Genomic DNA, 16,124 nt, shown 5'->3' with positions numbered 1-16,124 from the left:
GTAGGGTAGGTAGAAAGAACGACATGGTGACGAGATCAAATGATGGCTTCATATTGCATGGTGTCTTGGTAAATACCATATGAAAAAAGATAAGAGGCCAACAGATGAGCAATGCGGACTTTTCCAAGGAGGTGGGAAAGACGGCAGAATCACTTGGTCTAGGGCCCTTATCCCCTTACTTTAAATTTATAAGCCCGTTCGAATTGATCCACTAGCCCATGAAATCAGCCCATTTAAGTTGGCCCACTTTATACGGGCTGAAGATCCATGTCCCAAAACCAGCCCAGTACTGACTTGAGCAAACCAGCCCAGTAGCTCAGGGCTTATTCTCCTCTCCGTTTCTGCACAAGTTCGGAAATACAAGTCTTTTTTTTTCTTTTGGAACCGATAAAGAAGTTGAGTGAGGGTCTGACAGAAATTTTCCCAGCACGAAGCCTAGTCGACGCAGCCATGATTCTTCCGGGATGGATGACATGACCGGGAATCCGGGATGACGGCGGCCCCGGCAACGACGACTGTGTTCCACGCCACATTCACATGGCCGCTGCAACGGCCGGACCAACAACGGTGGCAGCAATCGCCGGGGCATTCCGTCTGAGCGTCGCGGCGTGCGACTGCGATCTGCGAGGACCCGAGCACGAGCAGTTGCCCGCTCAGCCCACCACCTGCCCCTGCCCCTGCCCCTGCCCTCGCTTTGGCCTTTGGCGATGCCACGCCACCAGTCTCCTCTGGCGGCCCTGTCCCCGGCGCCTCGCGGGCGTCACTAGCCTTTGTCCTTGGCCCGGCCAGTGGCCAGCTTTGTCCGCGTGGTGCTTCTTTGTTCGCATCCGTGCTTCACCGTCAGCGATGAGCTGGTGATCTCCGACCATACGCGAAAAAGGGAAATGGGCCGAGTCTAGGGCTAGTGGTACCAACGTGAATGTACTCCTAACAGTCCTATGCTGCCTACTAGTACTAGAACAGCCTTATCGTGTTTTCTGCATGTTAGGGTTAGTGCTACATAGTCGATTCTATTGTGTTTTGTTTTGTTTTCACTGCTTGCACACGATGAACAAAAAGGCAAATGATCCAAGCTGAGCATACGGGAAAATCATTCCGTGCGGTGGAGCTCGTGTGTCCATGATTGCATCCGGTGGAAATTAAGTCACCCTGATTAAAAAAACAAAATGACTATATGAATATTGGTGCAGATGCAGAAGATTCCTTTGCATTGTAAAAAAATGGATGTAATTACATAGACCATTTGTTACTCTGAGATTGATGTCATAATGCACAATTTGTCGTCCGAGTCTCGAAGATTTTTTCAGAGTGAATCGCTTTTTGAGGTTGTAAACTTAGACAATGGTGAAAGTTTGCGTATTATTATGTTTTTTATAAAAAAGACGTGCATTCATGCTAACAGATTTCTGAAGAATGTTTAAGCTGTTTACAAGAAACCGTGTGTATATTCGCGCAAAACACACACCCACCCACCCACCCAAACTATTGGTAACTCGAAGCCCAAGCGTAGCCCCAGTTCTTTCGGAGGGCCAGGGCCCGGGTCAAGTCCAGGCCCCATTCCGACCGAACTCCCCTGAACGGAACGGAACAACCCACCGCACAAACGTAACTGACCAACCCCCACGCGCAGAAGGATCCGGAGTTCCGGACGACGAGCGACAGAGAGCCAGGAACGAGCTCGCCTCGGCCGGCCGGCGCCCCGCGACGACGACCTCTTCCTCCTCGGCTCCGCCGCCAGACAACCTCGCCGCCGGCAGGTGCGCGAATCCAAAGCTCCCAACCTCCCTCCCCCCCCCCGCCCCCCCCCCCCCCCCCCCAAAACCGGGCGACGGCTTTTCCGAATCCGTGCCGCCAGTTTACTGTTCCATCTGTGGCGCGTGCCTGCCCGCCTGCCACCACCACCACGCGCTCATGTGGCGCGGCGCAGTGGTGGCGCCCTCCTGCTCTGCGGTCTCCGGTAGATTCCCGCACCCACCACACCAGGCGAGGCGACCACCACCGCCACCCAAAAGGCGCCCCGCTTTCCGCCGCCCAAATCCGCCTTTTCTCGATCCCCAAGCCCCCGCCGCTGCTCCCTCGTACGCACGCGCGCACCGCGTCGCCTTTATCTGCTCCGCTGGTGTTGGTCGGCTGCTGTAATCGTCGCCGTCGTTGTTTGGGTTGCAGCGTTGGCGGGCATTGTAGCGAGGAGGGGGCGTGGAGGCGCGGCGATTGTTCGCGGGATGAGCTTCGGCGGCAGCAGCTCCGTCGCGTCCGGTATGTTTGGTTCAATTGGTGATGCGGCTTCTTTGTTTGTTTTAATGAGATTGGGTGCCATGGAATGCAATGCATTGGATGCAGGTGCGAAGAGGCCATTCGAGTACGGGAGGACGCATGTGGTGAGGCCAAAGGGCACGCACAAGGCCACCATTGTCTGGCTCCACGGCCTCGGGGACAATGGAGCTAGGTATGGAAACGCCCTGTTAACTAACGTCAAGTTATGAATGGCATGCTTGTGGAATTTTGGTATGCTTAGGTTTGATAAAGTAATGGACCATGGCCATAAGCTCTGTACCTTCTTCAGTTGGTATGAACTGACACTAGATAGTGCTACTGAATAATGTTGTCTTACTATCCATATTATATTGTTTGCAATAGCACTTTATAAGCATCAATTTCATGTCTTATAACCCTGTGTGCTTGGAGTGTTGAATGCTCTAATCATGTGGTTGAATAACTATCAATGGGATAGTTCCTCGTTCTAGAATTGGAAGTTACTTATGAATGATGGATTTTATGTTATGCTTGCAGCTGGTCTCAACTATTGGAAACTCTTCCTCTTCCTAATGTAAGTTAGGATATAGATCCGATATGCAATGTTTAAGTTGTGGTGGATTGACCTTGTACCTCTTTTGCTAAATCTAGTATGATTTTTCTTTCTGTATCTTTGCTCTACTCAGATAAAATGGATATGCCCAACTGCGCCTACTAGACCTGTGTCCGTGTTTGGAGGATTCCCATCGACAGCATGTAAGTTTTGTGTTATTTACATGTTTCTACTTGCGCAAGGATGTTATCATATCCTTTTAGGATCACTATATGTCTAAATACACATGGCCTGCTATGCTCTTTCTGTATTTGCAGGGTTTGATGTTGCTGAACTTTCAGAGGATGCTCCTGATGATGTTGAGGGGATGGATGCCTCAGCATCACATGTTGCAAATTTGTTGTCGACTGAACCCGCTGACAGTATGGCTCCCAATTTTTTTTTCCCTTTTCTTGTTTGTTGATGGGTTACATTGGTTATTTATTAATTTAACCATCTTATCAAACAGATACTAGGTGTGGGATTGATCACATTGCCTTTGCTGTTATATTATGACCATCCTTCTTAATATGTTCTATACACTTATTGAAACTTTTGGACTTTTGTAAAAGAGCATGCATATTCTTGCAGAAACAGGCTAATTTAACCTGTTAAATTGGTGATTAAAAAAAGAACTGCTGAATTTTACCAGGATTTTTGTATTTATCTCGGTACCATTGGTCATCCTGCTCCATTGATAATTGCAGTCAAGCTTGGTGTTGGTGGCTTTAGTATGGGTGCTGCTACTGCTCTGTACTCTGCAACTTGCTTTGCTCATGGAAAATATGGAAATGGCAATCCATACCCTGTGAACCTAAGTTTGGCTGTTGGTCTTAGTGGCTGGCTTCCATGTGCCAGGTTTGTCCCGTGATATGTATGTGGTATATGTTTTGGGGGAAGCTGCTGGTTTTTTGCTGGTGTACTTCATGCTTTCTGTGGTTATCCCAGGACCTTGAAGAACAGAATTGAATCCTCACCAGAGGCAGCACACAAGGCTTCTTCCATACCTCTTTTGCTGTGTCATGGAAAAGGTGCATATCTGTTCTATATCTTAACGTGCCAGAATTTCTGTCTAGTCGTGCTTGGCTTGGTATAAGCATCTTGGTGGGGAGGGTTCTAAGTTCTAAGATTCATCCTGGAGGCAATATATGATTTATACATGATACAAGGTGAAGGCAATATATATAATTATAAACTGACTTTTGAATATGAACATATATTATTATCCACTGGGGAAGATGGGGGCTAGCTAATGAGTCTATATCTTGCTTGTAACACTCAATATTAACAATAGACCTGCGCGTGGCTTTCTACATATCATATAGCAAACTACTATATTTTGACACTTGCTAGCCTAAACTACCATCGATTAGAAAACTAGCTGTCTTACTTCTCCTAACAGTAGTGATCTCTCTAGGGCAAAGCAGGAATGATCATACAAGTTTCTAAAAAAATTAGGATGGTATGTTAATTAGATTAGGAAATTTGTTGTTCTATAGCAGATTGAATGGTCCTGTCAAATGCTTGGCCTATTTTTTATGTAGCCGCTTGGGCTTCAAAGGAGTTGCTGCCTTGTTTATACTTGTAGTCGTGCCCCTCAGAAAAATTGTGTCACTTTCTTGTCATTGACCAAAATAGTTTGCAAGGACATAAACCAAACGGGCTTGGTATTCAGGGTTCACACCACCACAATATTTGGTTCATGTCTTGACAACAATTAAAGTTTGATTTCTTGGTACACAAGGAACCCACTACTAGTAAAAGGTTCTTTCTGATGATTCATAAAGAAGAAATTGCCACCCTAGTAATTTATGTTCTGTTTTCATTTTATGCAGCTGATGATGTAGTTCTCTACAAGCACGGGGAGAGATCTGCTGATGCCTTGAAGGCAAATGGATTTTCCAATGTGCTCTTCAAGTCGTACAATAGGTTTGACACCTCCCCTATTCAGCTATGCCTTGCTTAGTTAGCAATTTTCTATTTTTCGTTAACCATGATGATTACTATTTCCGCTTGAAGTCTTGGGCACTACACGGTACCAGAGGAGATGGAAGAAGTCTGCAAATGGCTCACAGCAAATTTGGAGCTCGGCACTTCATCATCTTGATTTGGAAAGTTGTCGCGAGAAAGACTCGGGGTAGTGGTGTCCAAATAATACCTGTGTTTGTTCCAGGGAGTTAAATGGTTTTATAGCAAATTTGGGCTTGGGTATACGGCCATGTTGTAGCTTTTCTTTTACGCACGTGTCTTTGGGAATTCTGTACCCTTATAATTTTCTACGTTTTGGTTTATGTCTATTTGGTTGTGGCAGGAGTGATGTTTGTTTCAAATATTCCTTTTTCGGATTTGATTCCTCGTGAACGGTGCTTTAAAAGGGTTTAGCGGCAGGCCTTCTCCATTATAGCCTGCTACTTTAAGCACTGCTCGTGAACGATGATGACGATTTCCTAGAGCGGAAGATAAGATCTGCTTTCTAACCTTCTGTGATCAGAATATATCCTTGAGGGCTGCTTATGTGCATATATACCGGTCCATTATGTGCGTAATAAAGCCTGCAGTGTTGCACCTTGACTGCCTGAAGTCCGAAATCAACCATTTTGTACAATTCTGTCTGTCTATCACGAACATTGCATACTGCCACTACTACCATACCATTACGGCGTATACATGATTATGCCTACGTTTATACACGTCAGTATCTGCATGAGTAAATCTGTAACATCTTGGATGCCGATCAGTGCAGAGCTAGCTGGCAGAAAAGAATGCAACCTTAGTGCGTATAAGCATGTCACAGATTAATTATACATTTCGAAGAGCATCCAGTTCAAAAGAAAAGAAACTTAAAGCGGCTAGTGCATCATCAAGCTCAAACTAAGGTAGTCAGCAAAATGCATCAAAGAACAGCGTCGTGCAGTTGCATTTATTTATCAAGCATGATAACTTCGGTTACTCCTGGTGTTTTGAGTCCTGGAGGGGTCTTCCATCATAATTGGCAGGATCAGAACAAAACAGAGAACACGAGTTCATATCCAAGCCACTGACATTGCGAGGTCACCCAAAATTGTCTGAGAAAGACATCCAGTCTTTGCTTTGCAGTGAACACCATGACTTGTTTTATGAGGAACCATTTTGCTCGCCTTTTTGTGCAATGTCGCCAAGCAGTTCCTTCAGTTCACCCTTCTGAAGAAAATTGTGAAGTAAAACTCAGTATCAGGCTATCAGTTAAAATGCTACCCAAATCATCCTAAAGTAACTCAAAACCAGTCCTGATAAGCTCACTTGCCTGGTGCATGCTGAGTATGATATCAGATCCACCAACGAACTCTCCTTTGATAAATATTTGTGGGAATGTAGGCCAGTGACTTGCATAAAGCAAAATACATAGTGAAATTGGTTAAGTGTAAGCATTACTGATTCTGGTATGGAAATCAGTTGAACAATACATGGCAATCCATTTCTCAGTTTCATACATTGCAGTACACATCAATTTAACTGAACAAAAAAGTGCCTCTAGAACAAGAAGATAACGTCGTAATAAAGGACAGACTGTTGTCTCTAATGACTTTATTTATTTATTTACATGATGATATTCTGAGCAAAACATAACATCAATGTCAACTTAATAATCAACCCACTTTGCTCATTCTGAAATTCTATTTTTTTTCAATAATCAGCTTAAATAAATTATTTGTCTAGTCATCTTTCCGCTTATTTGTTCAGAAATCATTTGTTGAAATTGCTTGTCTTGTGTCTTGAAGTTAAGCCTAAAAAACGCTTCCTACAAATTATCTTAAGCTAAACCAAGAGTTAGCTAATCCATCCCAGTCCAATTCTCTTTCCCTTTCAAGACACAGGCTGTCACCACATACTAACATCAAACAGCAGTACAGCACATCATATAAGAAGATGCTTACCTGTATGCTTTAACAGTCTCTTTGAGCTTGAGATCTGACAGAATATCTCTAGCACTGATCGGAACACCTGCAATAGACAAGATCTGGCTTAGGCCTGTTTGGATGCAAAGTATTTTTGGACTTTTGGAAGAATACCATGGTATTGCAGAATACTTTCATTTCGAATAGCTAGGGGGTGTTTGCATGCTACAAACCTTGTAGTTTTAAAAGCAATGGTATTGTTAAAACTGCAGTCCTCCAGACCTCTTTTTTCTAAACCGTGTTTTGAACATCTTTAGTTTCTAAGACTACAGTTTATTGGTACCAAGGTTTCTCAAAACTACGACATCAAAACAGGCCCTCAAGAATTTAAGCATCCCTGTTTATCAACTGCATTTCAAAAAAGCAGCACTCAGAGCCAACTTACCATACTGCTGAAGGACCTTCACTGCTAATGCACTGAATCCACACCTAGGAGCATCAGGATAACCCTTCATATAGATTACAACAGGGTGCTCCTTAATATCCTGCCAAATTATTTATTATGGGAACCATAAGCTTCAGATTATGCCTAGTTCTGTGAAAAGTTAAATGCTTTAATCCAAATTGCTCTAAAAGCTCATTAAGAGAGTAGAATGTATACCTGAGCGACGATGTCATCAAAAGACATTTCTGAACTTTTGCTTGTTGGCTGAAAATCTTGATGCGTATCGGGATCGGCAGCTACTCGTGTTGTAGTCGAGTCCCCATTTGCATTTGGAGCACCACCAAGACCTGATGAGTAGTTCATAAACTTCTGAATAGCTGGTCGTGACATAGCCTGCTCTTCCCGTTATCATGCAAAAAAAGAAGGGTGCAACATGAAAAATTAAAAATAAACAATTGACCATTAAATACAACATGCGCATCATTAAGCTCTTTCTTAAATTGGACAAAGTAATAATCCTGTATGAATACAGATCACATATTCAGCAAATGGCAAAAATGCACAATATGCCTTGCTAAGCAGTGAGCTCTAACAGTGCAGTTGTCTGGTTCCTTATCAAGTATGACATAAGACAGAGCATAAGAATTGTTTACATCACTGGATAGTGTAGGATAATATTCTTTTACAGAAATGCAGGTGCACAAGCCTAGAAGGTTGTGACCAGAGAATTATATTTACTAGGCCATAACCAAACTAAAAAACTAACAACAAACGTCTAAGGCAAAACTAAACATGCTCAGCCCAAGTGCTATAGTAGTTTGCCAAGAAGGGTTTTCCCCCCATTAGATGGAACATAGAATGCTTGTGTGTCTTGAAGTCTATGAGACAATACAGATGGGTCACAAATTCTTACATATCCACAGAGGTAGCACAACTTGTAAACATTGAATTACATTTTCCTAATTACGTGTATGAAGTAGGTGCACTAAAGTTCCTGAAACTATGCGTATAAAGTTATTCAATTGCCCGACTAGAATCTCAGAATAAAACCAATGCACTGGAAGTCTGAAAACTTTGCATATACCCTAATTGCACACTAGAATATAGGAACTCAGAATAGAGATAATGGCGCAGAAAGTCATGGCAATCAAACCCAAACCCCAGATGAACTAGTACACTAGAAGGAAAATAAGTGGCAATGCAAGATCACAAGTCTGATAAACAAATTCATTACGGTAGCATTTAGTGACAGAAAACGATTACATTAAACAGTCAAAGTGAAGGGAACGGGTACAAGAGCCTTACAGCTGCGCTTGATGCACGGGAGGATCTCATGAGACCCCTCACGAGGGCGGTCGACACTAATCTTGCCATGGTACCCTGCAGAGGAAAAATACGGCCACAAACAGCGATGAAGCAAGAGATCCACCAATCGAACCGAAAATTTTCAACAGCTAATCCCCACTCAAACTCGGTAACAACGAAATCGAGCTACACGCTATAGGGGGCAAACCGGCAAACCCCTAGAGAATGTCTGGCTAGTAGAGAGAATTATCAACATTTGGTCCGCCCTGATAAGGAACCCCAACCCCACCGCGCTGGTGATGGCGCCGATTCTCCCACCGTCACGCGACTCGACGACGCAAGTTGAGGAGGAGGAGGAGGAGGCCGAGCAGACGCGAGTGAAGTGGATGAAGGAGGTGTGGGACAAGGAGAGGAGACTAACCGAGACGGAATCGACGCCGAGGAGGACGGGAGGGGAGGAGGCGCCGCCGGGGTCGGGAGACGGCGGCGAAGGAGAAGGGAGGCCGGTGAGAGAACGAGAAGCGGAGCAGGCGAATCGAACTTCTCTCTCAATTCTCCGATGTACCGGGCTGAGCACGGATACGGCCCAGTGTAGCCTTTCACTTGTTTTCGAAGCCCAGTTTGAATCCTCTGGCGGCCCAACTCGGAGAAAATAAACCGAGTTGGGCCGGTGGCAGCGCCAAGGTTTCTCCGGTGGTTTCGTGTCGCCGCCGCGCCGCCGGCGGCGGCTGCGCGGATCGGTAACCAGATCTCGCAGGTGGCGTTCCCTGTGGGCTTCCTGTCTCCTAGATCCCCGGGAGGTTCGTGTTCTTTGCTTGTTCGACCCCCCCTGAAACTAGTTGGAGCGAAGTAATGCGGTGTCGTTGCGGGCACCGCCTTCGCTGTAATCTGGGCAATGTGAAGGTGATTTGGTGCAACTGAGGTAGAGGAGTATTGTGGGGCATTGGGGTAGCGAGGCTTTGATCTGATTGTGTAGGGAAACTGCTCTTGAGTTGTCGCATGAAGTGTGGAGTGCAGCGAAAGAGGGTGCCTGATTGTTGGCTGCTACTAGTACAGTAGTCCTTATTAACATGCCATAGGTTGGTTTGCTAATAATCAAATATTGCACTTCCGGCACTGCTAGTTATTCATCGATAGTTTTGCATGGATTAGTCATTTTCCAAACAGAAAAAGTAAAGGTTACAGAATGTGGGTAATGATCTGTATGTGGTTTGTATGCTTCTAGGCAATGAAGTGAAGCTTTACAGTTTGCAGTACCTCTTATTCCCCAAATACTAGGCGTATAGATTTTATATCTAACCATGATCGCAGGAGATCTCTGTTTGGAAGCAGAGTCTTTGAACCTGCCACCACAAAACCATTAATGAGTTGGCGTAAAAATCTACAGAGCTAGAAGCGACCACCTCTATACCTTGTAAAGGCATACAGACCACAGTTTTATGGATATCGTAAAAGAGGGTGTTTTGAAAAACTTCTCTAAATAAGTCCTCGTGTCAAGTTCTGGAATTTCTTGGAGCAACCTCATAGAATTATTCCAATGTAGCTATGAATGGGCAAGTACCTTATGTTGATATTTCAAATTTCCTGGTAGTCTTACTGCTGATCTGAAACCCTTGCGTCCAGCCTATCCTTTTTAATTGCTTCAGCATTTATTTTTCTGTACATTTTTCATACAGGAAGAAGAATCATAAGCATATTTGTGAGTCTTAGCCCCTGCAGTATGATGTGCTTATTGAACATAATACATTTTCCTTCACATCCCTTGGTATTAGCTGTTTTCAAATCTATCAGTTATTCACAATTCTACATTTAATATATTGTTATCATAGTGTATATACATTAATGATATGTTCCATATGGTAGCTACATATTTATTTTATTTGGGGACCAAGCAAGTGACCGTACCTGCTTGTATCTACAACATACTTTCTACTGTGGACTGTGGACCACTGAGTCAGACAATGTCAGGAAACGTGCTCACAAGTTATTGTTTATGGATTGCAGTTTTGGCCCATGACAGAATGATTCTAACTGTTAAGTCTTTTTCTGCAGATGTATTGTTGCCTCACTAAAACAAATTCTAGACACTGTTTGACCTGGGACCATTTGTTCAAGCTGTCCACATTAGTTTATCATACTTTTTTCCTGATAAATCATTTTTAAGTAAACAATTGTCCTTAGTATGGGGACCAGGTCCAACTCCAACCGTACATTGACTCATGGATTACTAAAATAGTTGAGAGGTAGTACACAACCCACGATTAAATATCATCCTCACTGAGAGGTTTAAGCTATATCACGATCCTGTTGATTAGACATCTCCTCCGATGAATATTCCCTTCTTCCTTCTATTATTGTCTCGTTACCTTTTGCTTGTGGAGTGTGGTCCTGCCTTGTGGCCATGCATTACTGGAGCTCTTCTGCAAGCAACGGTAAGGGTATCTGGTGACCTACAGTGTTGGTATGATTGCGGGAAACAAAACTTTGTCACCCTGATGAGGGTGCTTTTTGAATTGGACTTGTTTGCCAATGATTCCAATGGGTTGTGCTTTACAGTAGAGACCTTTTCTCTTGTGTTTCCCAATGGTTTCGTCCTCTAAAGTTAAAAAGTGCCTGTGGCTCTAGAGAGTGATCCACTTGCATACAATACTCTAGAATGTGATTACTCCTCTGGATCAATGCTTAGTTGAATGGTAGCTAACAAGTTTGTTTTTAGTTATATAATGTAATCCCATGATTTGCTTTCTTTCATACATAAATCCTCATGCATATGCTTAAGTTATGATATCAATCGCCATTGTCTTGTGTTTTCTTTATGAATGGTCAGTTTTGCCTGCTCAATTCTTTATTTACTACACTGTAAGCTGTGAACATGGTGGTCTTTCTTTATGAATGGTCAGTTTTGCCTGCTCAATTCTTTATTTACTACATTTGTTCTGGTATGTATCTGTGTTCTGGGCCAGTAATGATCCTTCTTAAATTTCAAGAATCCACAGAAGGGGATCCAATGTAAATGCAGCAAGGATCATGCCGCCCTTTAAGCTATAATGCCTGGTGCCTAGGCATACATGATTACTCAGTTGCTAATCGCGATTATCTATTTTTGGGCAAAAGACAGTTGTAACTATTGTGAGATAGCAGCTGCAAACTGCAAAAGGGGTCTGTCCAAACCGACCAGACATTGTGTTGGCAGGCAGATCTGCCATCAAGATACGGTGCTCTCAGTGTTCCCACAATCCCATTTGGAGCTGCCCCAGCAACTTCTTCATGCTGCATTGTTTCTGCAGTGTTGGTTGTGAGAGAACAGGCAGGATCGTACAATACATTGACCTGATACTGGGCGTATATATGACGTATTGCTGTTGTGCTGGACTGGCAGAAGCAAAAAGGATCTAAAAAGCATAGAAAATATGAGGCAATTGGGTGTTAATGCTTGGTCTATGATATGCCTGATGGGAAGTTGGGAACTGAAACACTATTTCTCACTGCTGGTTTGACATGACAATTGGGCGTCCCTTTTCCTAGTAGTACTATGATGCCTGTATTGTTTGCTTTCATCTAATTGTTGCTGTCTTCATTCCTGCAATCGTACATATGGTGAGTTTCAATGCCCTGAGAACTTTGGAATTGGGTGTCCAAATGTTTTACTTGCTCAATATTGCCCTGCAAAGATGACCTGCTGCAAGAATCAACATTAGTCATGGTTCGACGTGGACAGTTGTTGGCACAAACAAGACTTGGCCTAATGCTATTGTATCCTTCCTGCTTCACACGCAGAAGCGACCAGCCTGGGCAATGGCAACATGAAGACATGGCAGAAATAGATGGAAAGCTTGGGTGGTTGACGTGGCCACTAAATGGACTCACATGAACCCTACCCTTAAAGATACGTACCAAAAGAGGAAGAAAGGGGGCAGGGGTGGGAGGATAGCAGAGCAAGGAAAGGGTAAGCATCTTTAATATAATTTCAGCAGTTGTGAGGTGGCTGCGTTATGGCTTCTGCACGGGCCATGCATGTGTAACTTTCAACCGCAAAGCTTTAGCAGTTATCATCTCTTCTTTAATCTCAAAGCATACTACTTGGCGTTGGTTCTTCATGTGACCCATCCATCCAGGCATAAAGCAATGTCACCACGCTTGCACCTGCACTGCTACAAAGTTCATTGCACGATTCCAGTTTTCTTCTCCTTTTTTTTTTACAAAAACTATGTTCTTTACCCATCTATACTTACTGCTTGGGTTTACTTTGGTGCAGTGCAGCTAGCTGCTTCAAGACACTGAGCCAGGTAGTTTCCAACTAGCCTTGGGGGTCCAATGATGCAATGATTCTTGCCTATATAATCATCCATGCAAGTGGAGAAAAAGGTGAATCAACTCTGCTAGATCCTGGGGAATAGTTATACACTTAACAATAGATACTCTACAGTATAAAGCTGGCTTATGTGACTTTAAACCTTTTTAAACTTGCCATCCACACGACCACACGTTAGCTCATGGTAACCAGAGTCCAGCAGCTGCTTATATAGTAACACTGGGTGCTGGGAGGTGCGAGGAGGGCCTAGCTTCTCTTTGGTTTCTCGTTGCATCACCTTCCTGTCTTAGAGCTTCAATGGCTACCATCAGAGAGGAGTCCGACTACGACAGCAGCCGGTCCTCGCTCACGGCGCCAGGCTCCCGCCGGAGCTGGATCAGTGACATTGGCAGCTCCAGCTCGGTCTCGGTGCGCTCCTTCGGCGGAGGCTGGGATGCACCAGCTGCCTCATGCCGCCACAAGCCCCACAAGGCAAACCAGGCCGAGTGGGAGGCCATCAGGCGCGTCCGAGCTGCCACCGGCCACATCGGGCTGGAGCACTTCCGCCTGGTGCGGCGCCTGGGCAGCGGCGACCTTGGGAACGTCTACCTCTGCCAGCTGCGGGAGCCCTGGTCGACGGGGTGCCTGTACGCCATGAAGGTGGTGGACAAGGACGCGCTGGCGTTCCGCAAGAAGCTCCGGCGAGCCGAGGTGGAGCGTGAGATCCTGCGGACGCTCGACCACCCCTTCCTGCCGACATTGTACGCCGACTTCGAGGCATCGCACTACGCCTGCCTCGTCATGGAGTTCTGCCCCGGCGGGGACTTGCATGTGGCCCGGCAACGGCAGCCCGGCAGGCGGTTCAGCATCTCCTCGGCCAGGTACTGTCCATTTGCTAAACCTGCTATCTTGACTGCATGAGCATCTTTTTTCTCACATCTGTGGCTGAGGCACGGTAAGCAAAGTTCTGTTCCAGGGTCAAGCTTTGTTTCAGCGTCACTTTTGTAAAAGCATGGCGCTTTAAGCTAGTGATCCTCTTTTCATGTGCATCGGTGTTAGCTTTCAGCAGGCTCTTTTTGTCTTGCCGTGTCAATCTTTCCAAACAGATCTGTTCGAACCACTAGGGCTTCATGTAAGCTAATGATTTGGGCTGCATGTATAGCGACTTGTATGCTGATCCACTGTACGCACAATCAGGAGATATTTATCCTCTCCAAATCATTGTTGAATGCAATTTAAAGACGTGATTATCTTTGTGCAAAAAGAAGAGACGTGCTAGTAGTATATTAACTTTGCTAATAGACTGTTGGTTTTGCATGAAAGACGGCAGATTATACATCTGTCTGACAGTGAATGGTATGGTTTGGAACGAATGATGGCAGGTTCTATGTGGCCGAGACGGTGCTGGCGCTGGAGTACCTGCACATGATGGGGGTGGTGTACAGGGACCTCAAGCCGGAGAATGTCCTGGTCCGCGGCGACGGCCACATCATGCTCTCGGACTTCGACCTCTCCCTCAAGTGCGACGTCGTCCCGAGGCTGCTCCGGCACAACAGCCTCCCCCACAATGCCAGCGCCGCCGCCGGGCGAGCGGACACGGCCAAGCCGTCCTGCGTCCCGCCGATCCAACCTGTGCTGTCGTGCCTCTTCAAGGGCGTGCACAAGTGCCACGCGAAGGAGGAGGCCGCGCGGAAGAAGCCAGGCGACGGTGAAGCTGACAGCGCCGATGGCGCGTCGTCGGAGCCCGCCGACACCAACCCGGAGCTGGTGGTGGAACCCGTCTCGGCGCGGTCCAAGTCCTTCGTGGGCACGCACGAGTACCTGGCGCCGGAGGTGATCTCCGGGCAGGGCCACGGCAGCGCCGTGGACTGGTGGACGCTGGGAGTGTTCATGTACGAGATGATCTACGGGCGGACGCCGTTCAAGGGCGAGAGCAACGAGAAGACGCTCGCCAACATCATCAAGCAGCCGCTGGCGTTCCCGCGCGTTGAGGCGGCGAGCGGCAGGGAGTGGGACGAGCACCTCCGCGCGCAGGACCTCATGAGCCAGCTCCTGGCCAAGAACCCCAAGAAGCGGCTGGGCGGCTCCACGGGCTCCGCCGAGGTGAAGCGGCACGACTTCTTCAGGGGCGTGAACTGGGCGCTCGTCAGGTCCGTCCGGCCGCCCGAGGTGCCCAAGCCGCCGCCGGCGGTGCCGCCGCTGCCGGCACAGAAGAAGGTGCTGATGATGAGCAGGAAGGAGCGGCGGGAGCCCTACAACCCCGTCCGGTCCGACGAACGCTTCGAGTACTTCTAAGCTGTAGGTCGTCGATCTTGTCTGAAGGTCGTCGGCAGATTAGTGAAAGTGTAGATACAATAGCAGGAAGGACCGGAGGAGGAGCATCAAGCTGTAGAGATCGTGGCTAGCTGCTGGCCAATAAAACCGCTCCTCCGCGGCTAGTTTGCAGGGCAAATTTGAACATTTTGTTCCTCATTTTTTGCCCTATAGTTTTGCTGCCTGCCAACAGCATGATCATCTATCGGCCGATTTTGTTAGAAGAATCCCTTTCTTCTGGCCATGCCATGGATCATTGTCACAAGAAAGCGTGTGTGGCGGCAGGTACAGGCATGCCGGGGGAGATCGAATCGATGGAGCTGAAATCACGGAGCGCGGCAGGCAGACACGAGATGGACATCAGGACATGGTGGCGCGGTGGCATTGGCATGGGGGTGGACGGGAGCGGGTGGATGGAGCGGCGGCCGGCGGGCACGGACGGGCGGGGGGTCCCTGGGCGCCGTGCCGGTCGGCGGCTCTCATGGCGCCCCCGCGCACGCGCGTTTTGTCCCGTTTCCCCGTGCGCGCGGCCAGCCCCCACCACCTGGTCGCGCGCGCGCACTCGCCTGCCACCACTCCCCCAGGTCGATGCAGCCTTGCCGGCTCGAGCCGGCACGCGTCTCTCTGGATGCCCAGTTTCCTGCGCCGCCATTCGACGCGAAGCCTCCTCTCCCCTGTGTGCATCTGCTAGTCTGCTAGCTAGCGCGTTGTCAAAAACAGCCGCGTGCCAGGGTGTGTGCCGGCTGTCATTGACATGTGGGACCATCATAATATCAGATGCGCTCCCACATGTGGGAGTAGCTTGCAAGGAGACCTTGGGGACCTGCGCGGCGGAGGCGCAGCGTGCTCGACTGCTCGCTGGTCCGCGCTCGCCTGTCGGTTTCTCAGGCGTCGCGAGAGTGTACGTGGCTACAGTACGCTGATGACAGCAGGCTACCCACTTTGCCGTTCGGCCGGTGCGCGGCGGGCACGTTCGCTCGCTCGTCGTAGCCCATGATCTCGATCAGCCCGGTTATACGGAGACGCGCGCGCTGACCAGGCTGGCTGCCA

General features: G+C 47.2%; 3 protein-coding genes across 3 annotated transcripts; 2 read left to right on the top strand and 1 right to left on the bottom strand.

The window, feature by feature from the left end:
• Positions 1-1,576: 1,576 nt before the first annotated feature.
• LOC112894373 (acyl-protein thioesterase 1 homolog 1) lies at positions 1,577-5,248 on the top strand. Its single transcript, XM_025962060.1, has 10 exons — positions 1,577-1,757; positions 2,167-2,256; positions 2,341-2,446; positions 2,791-2,827; positions 2,940-3,009; positions 3,124-3,228; positions 3,553-3,703; positions 3,794-3,876; positions 4,681-4,774; positions 4,865-5,248. The coding sequence occupies exons 2-10, from the start codon at positions 2,223-2,225 to the stop codon at positions 4,950-4,952; spliced, it is 768 nt and encodes a 255-aa protein (XP_025817845.1). The 5' UTR covers positions 1,577-1,757; positions 2,167-2,222; the 3' UTR covers positions 4,953-5,248.
• A 347-nt stretch (positions 5,249-5,595) lies between these two features.
• Positions 5,596-9,051, bottom strand: LOC112894374 (monothiol glutaredoxin-S4, mitochondrial-like). The gene is made up of 7 exons (XM_025962062.1): positions 8,892-9,051; positions 8,471-8,545; positions 7,382-7,558; positions 7,166-7,265; positions 6,760-6,826; positions 6,129-6,207; positions 5,596-6,025 (listed from the first exon to the last, which is right to left on the bottom strand). Exons 2-7 carry the CDS (start codon positions 8,537-8,539, stop codon positions 5,960-5,962), a joined length of 558 nt encoding a protein of 185 aa, XP_025817847.1. The 5' UTR covers positions 8,540-8,545; positions 8,892-9,051; the 3' UTR covers positions 5,596-5,959.
• Positions 9,052-13,007: 3,956 nt separating this feature from the next.
• Positions 13,008-15,336, top strand: LOC112894372 (protein kinase PINOID 2). Its single transcript, XM_025962059.1, has 2 exons — positions 13,008-13,642; positions 14,144-15,336. Exons 1-2 carry the CDS (start codon positions 13,080-13,082, stop codon positions 15,054-15,056), a joined length of 1,476 nt encoding a protein of 491 aa, XP_025817844.1. The 5' UTR covers positions 13,008-13,079; the 3' UTR covers positions 15,057-15,336.
• Positions 15,337-16,124: the final 788 nt, after the last annotated feature.

The sequence above is a fragment of the Panicum hallii genome, chromosome 5, assembly GCF_002211085.1.
Source record: "Panicum hallii strain FIL2 chromosome 5, PHallii_v3.1, whole genome shotgun sequence".
NCBI lineage: Eukaryota > Viridiplantae > Streptophyta > Magnoliopsida > Poales > Poaceae > Panicum > Panicum hallii.
This window is presented reverse-complemented; position numbering and strand designations above follow the sequence as displayed.

Bases quoted from the DNA above. Each gene is read 5' to 3' on its own strand.
- LOC112894373 (XM_025962060.1), top strand. From the start codon at position 2,223: ATGAGCTTCGGCGGCAGCAGCTCCGTCGCGTCCG. The intron at 3,010-3,123 runs GTAAGTTTTGTG...CTGTATTTGCAG, and splicing joins AGGATTCCCATCGACAGCAT to GGTTTGATGTTGCTGAACTT. The intron at 4,775-4,864 runs GTTTGACACCTC...TTCCGCTTGAAG, and splicing joins CTCTTCAAGTCGTACAATAG to TCTTGGGCACTACACGGTAC.
- LOC112894374 (XM_025962062.1), bottom strand. From the start codon at position 8,539: ATGGCAAGATTAGTGTCGACCGCCCTCGTGAGGGGTCTCATGAGATCC. The intron at 7,559-8,470 runs GTAAGGCTCTTG...CGGGAAGAGCAG, and splicing joins CCCGTGCATCAAGCGCAGCT to GCTATGTCACGACCAGCTAT. The intron at 6,827-7,165 runs GTAAGTTGGCTC...TGTCTATTGCAG, and splicing joins GAAGGTCCTTCAGCAGTATG to GTGTTCCGATCAGTGCTAGA.
- LOC112894372 (XM_025962059.1), top strand. From the start codon at position 13,080: ATGGCTACCATCAGAGAGGAGTCCGACTACGACAGCAGCCGGTCCTCG. The intron at 13,643-14,143 runs GTACTGTCCATT...GAATGATGGCAG, and splicing joins TTCAGCATCTCCTCGGCCAG to GTTCTATGTGGCCGAGACGG.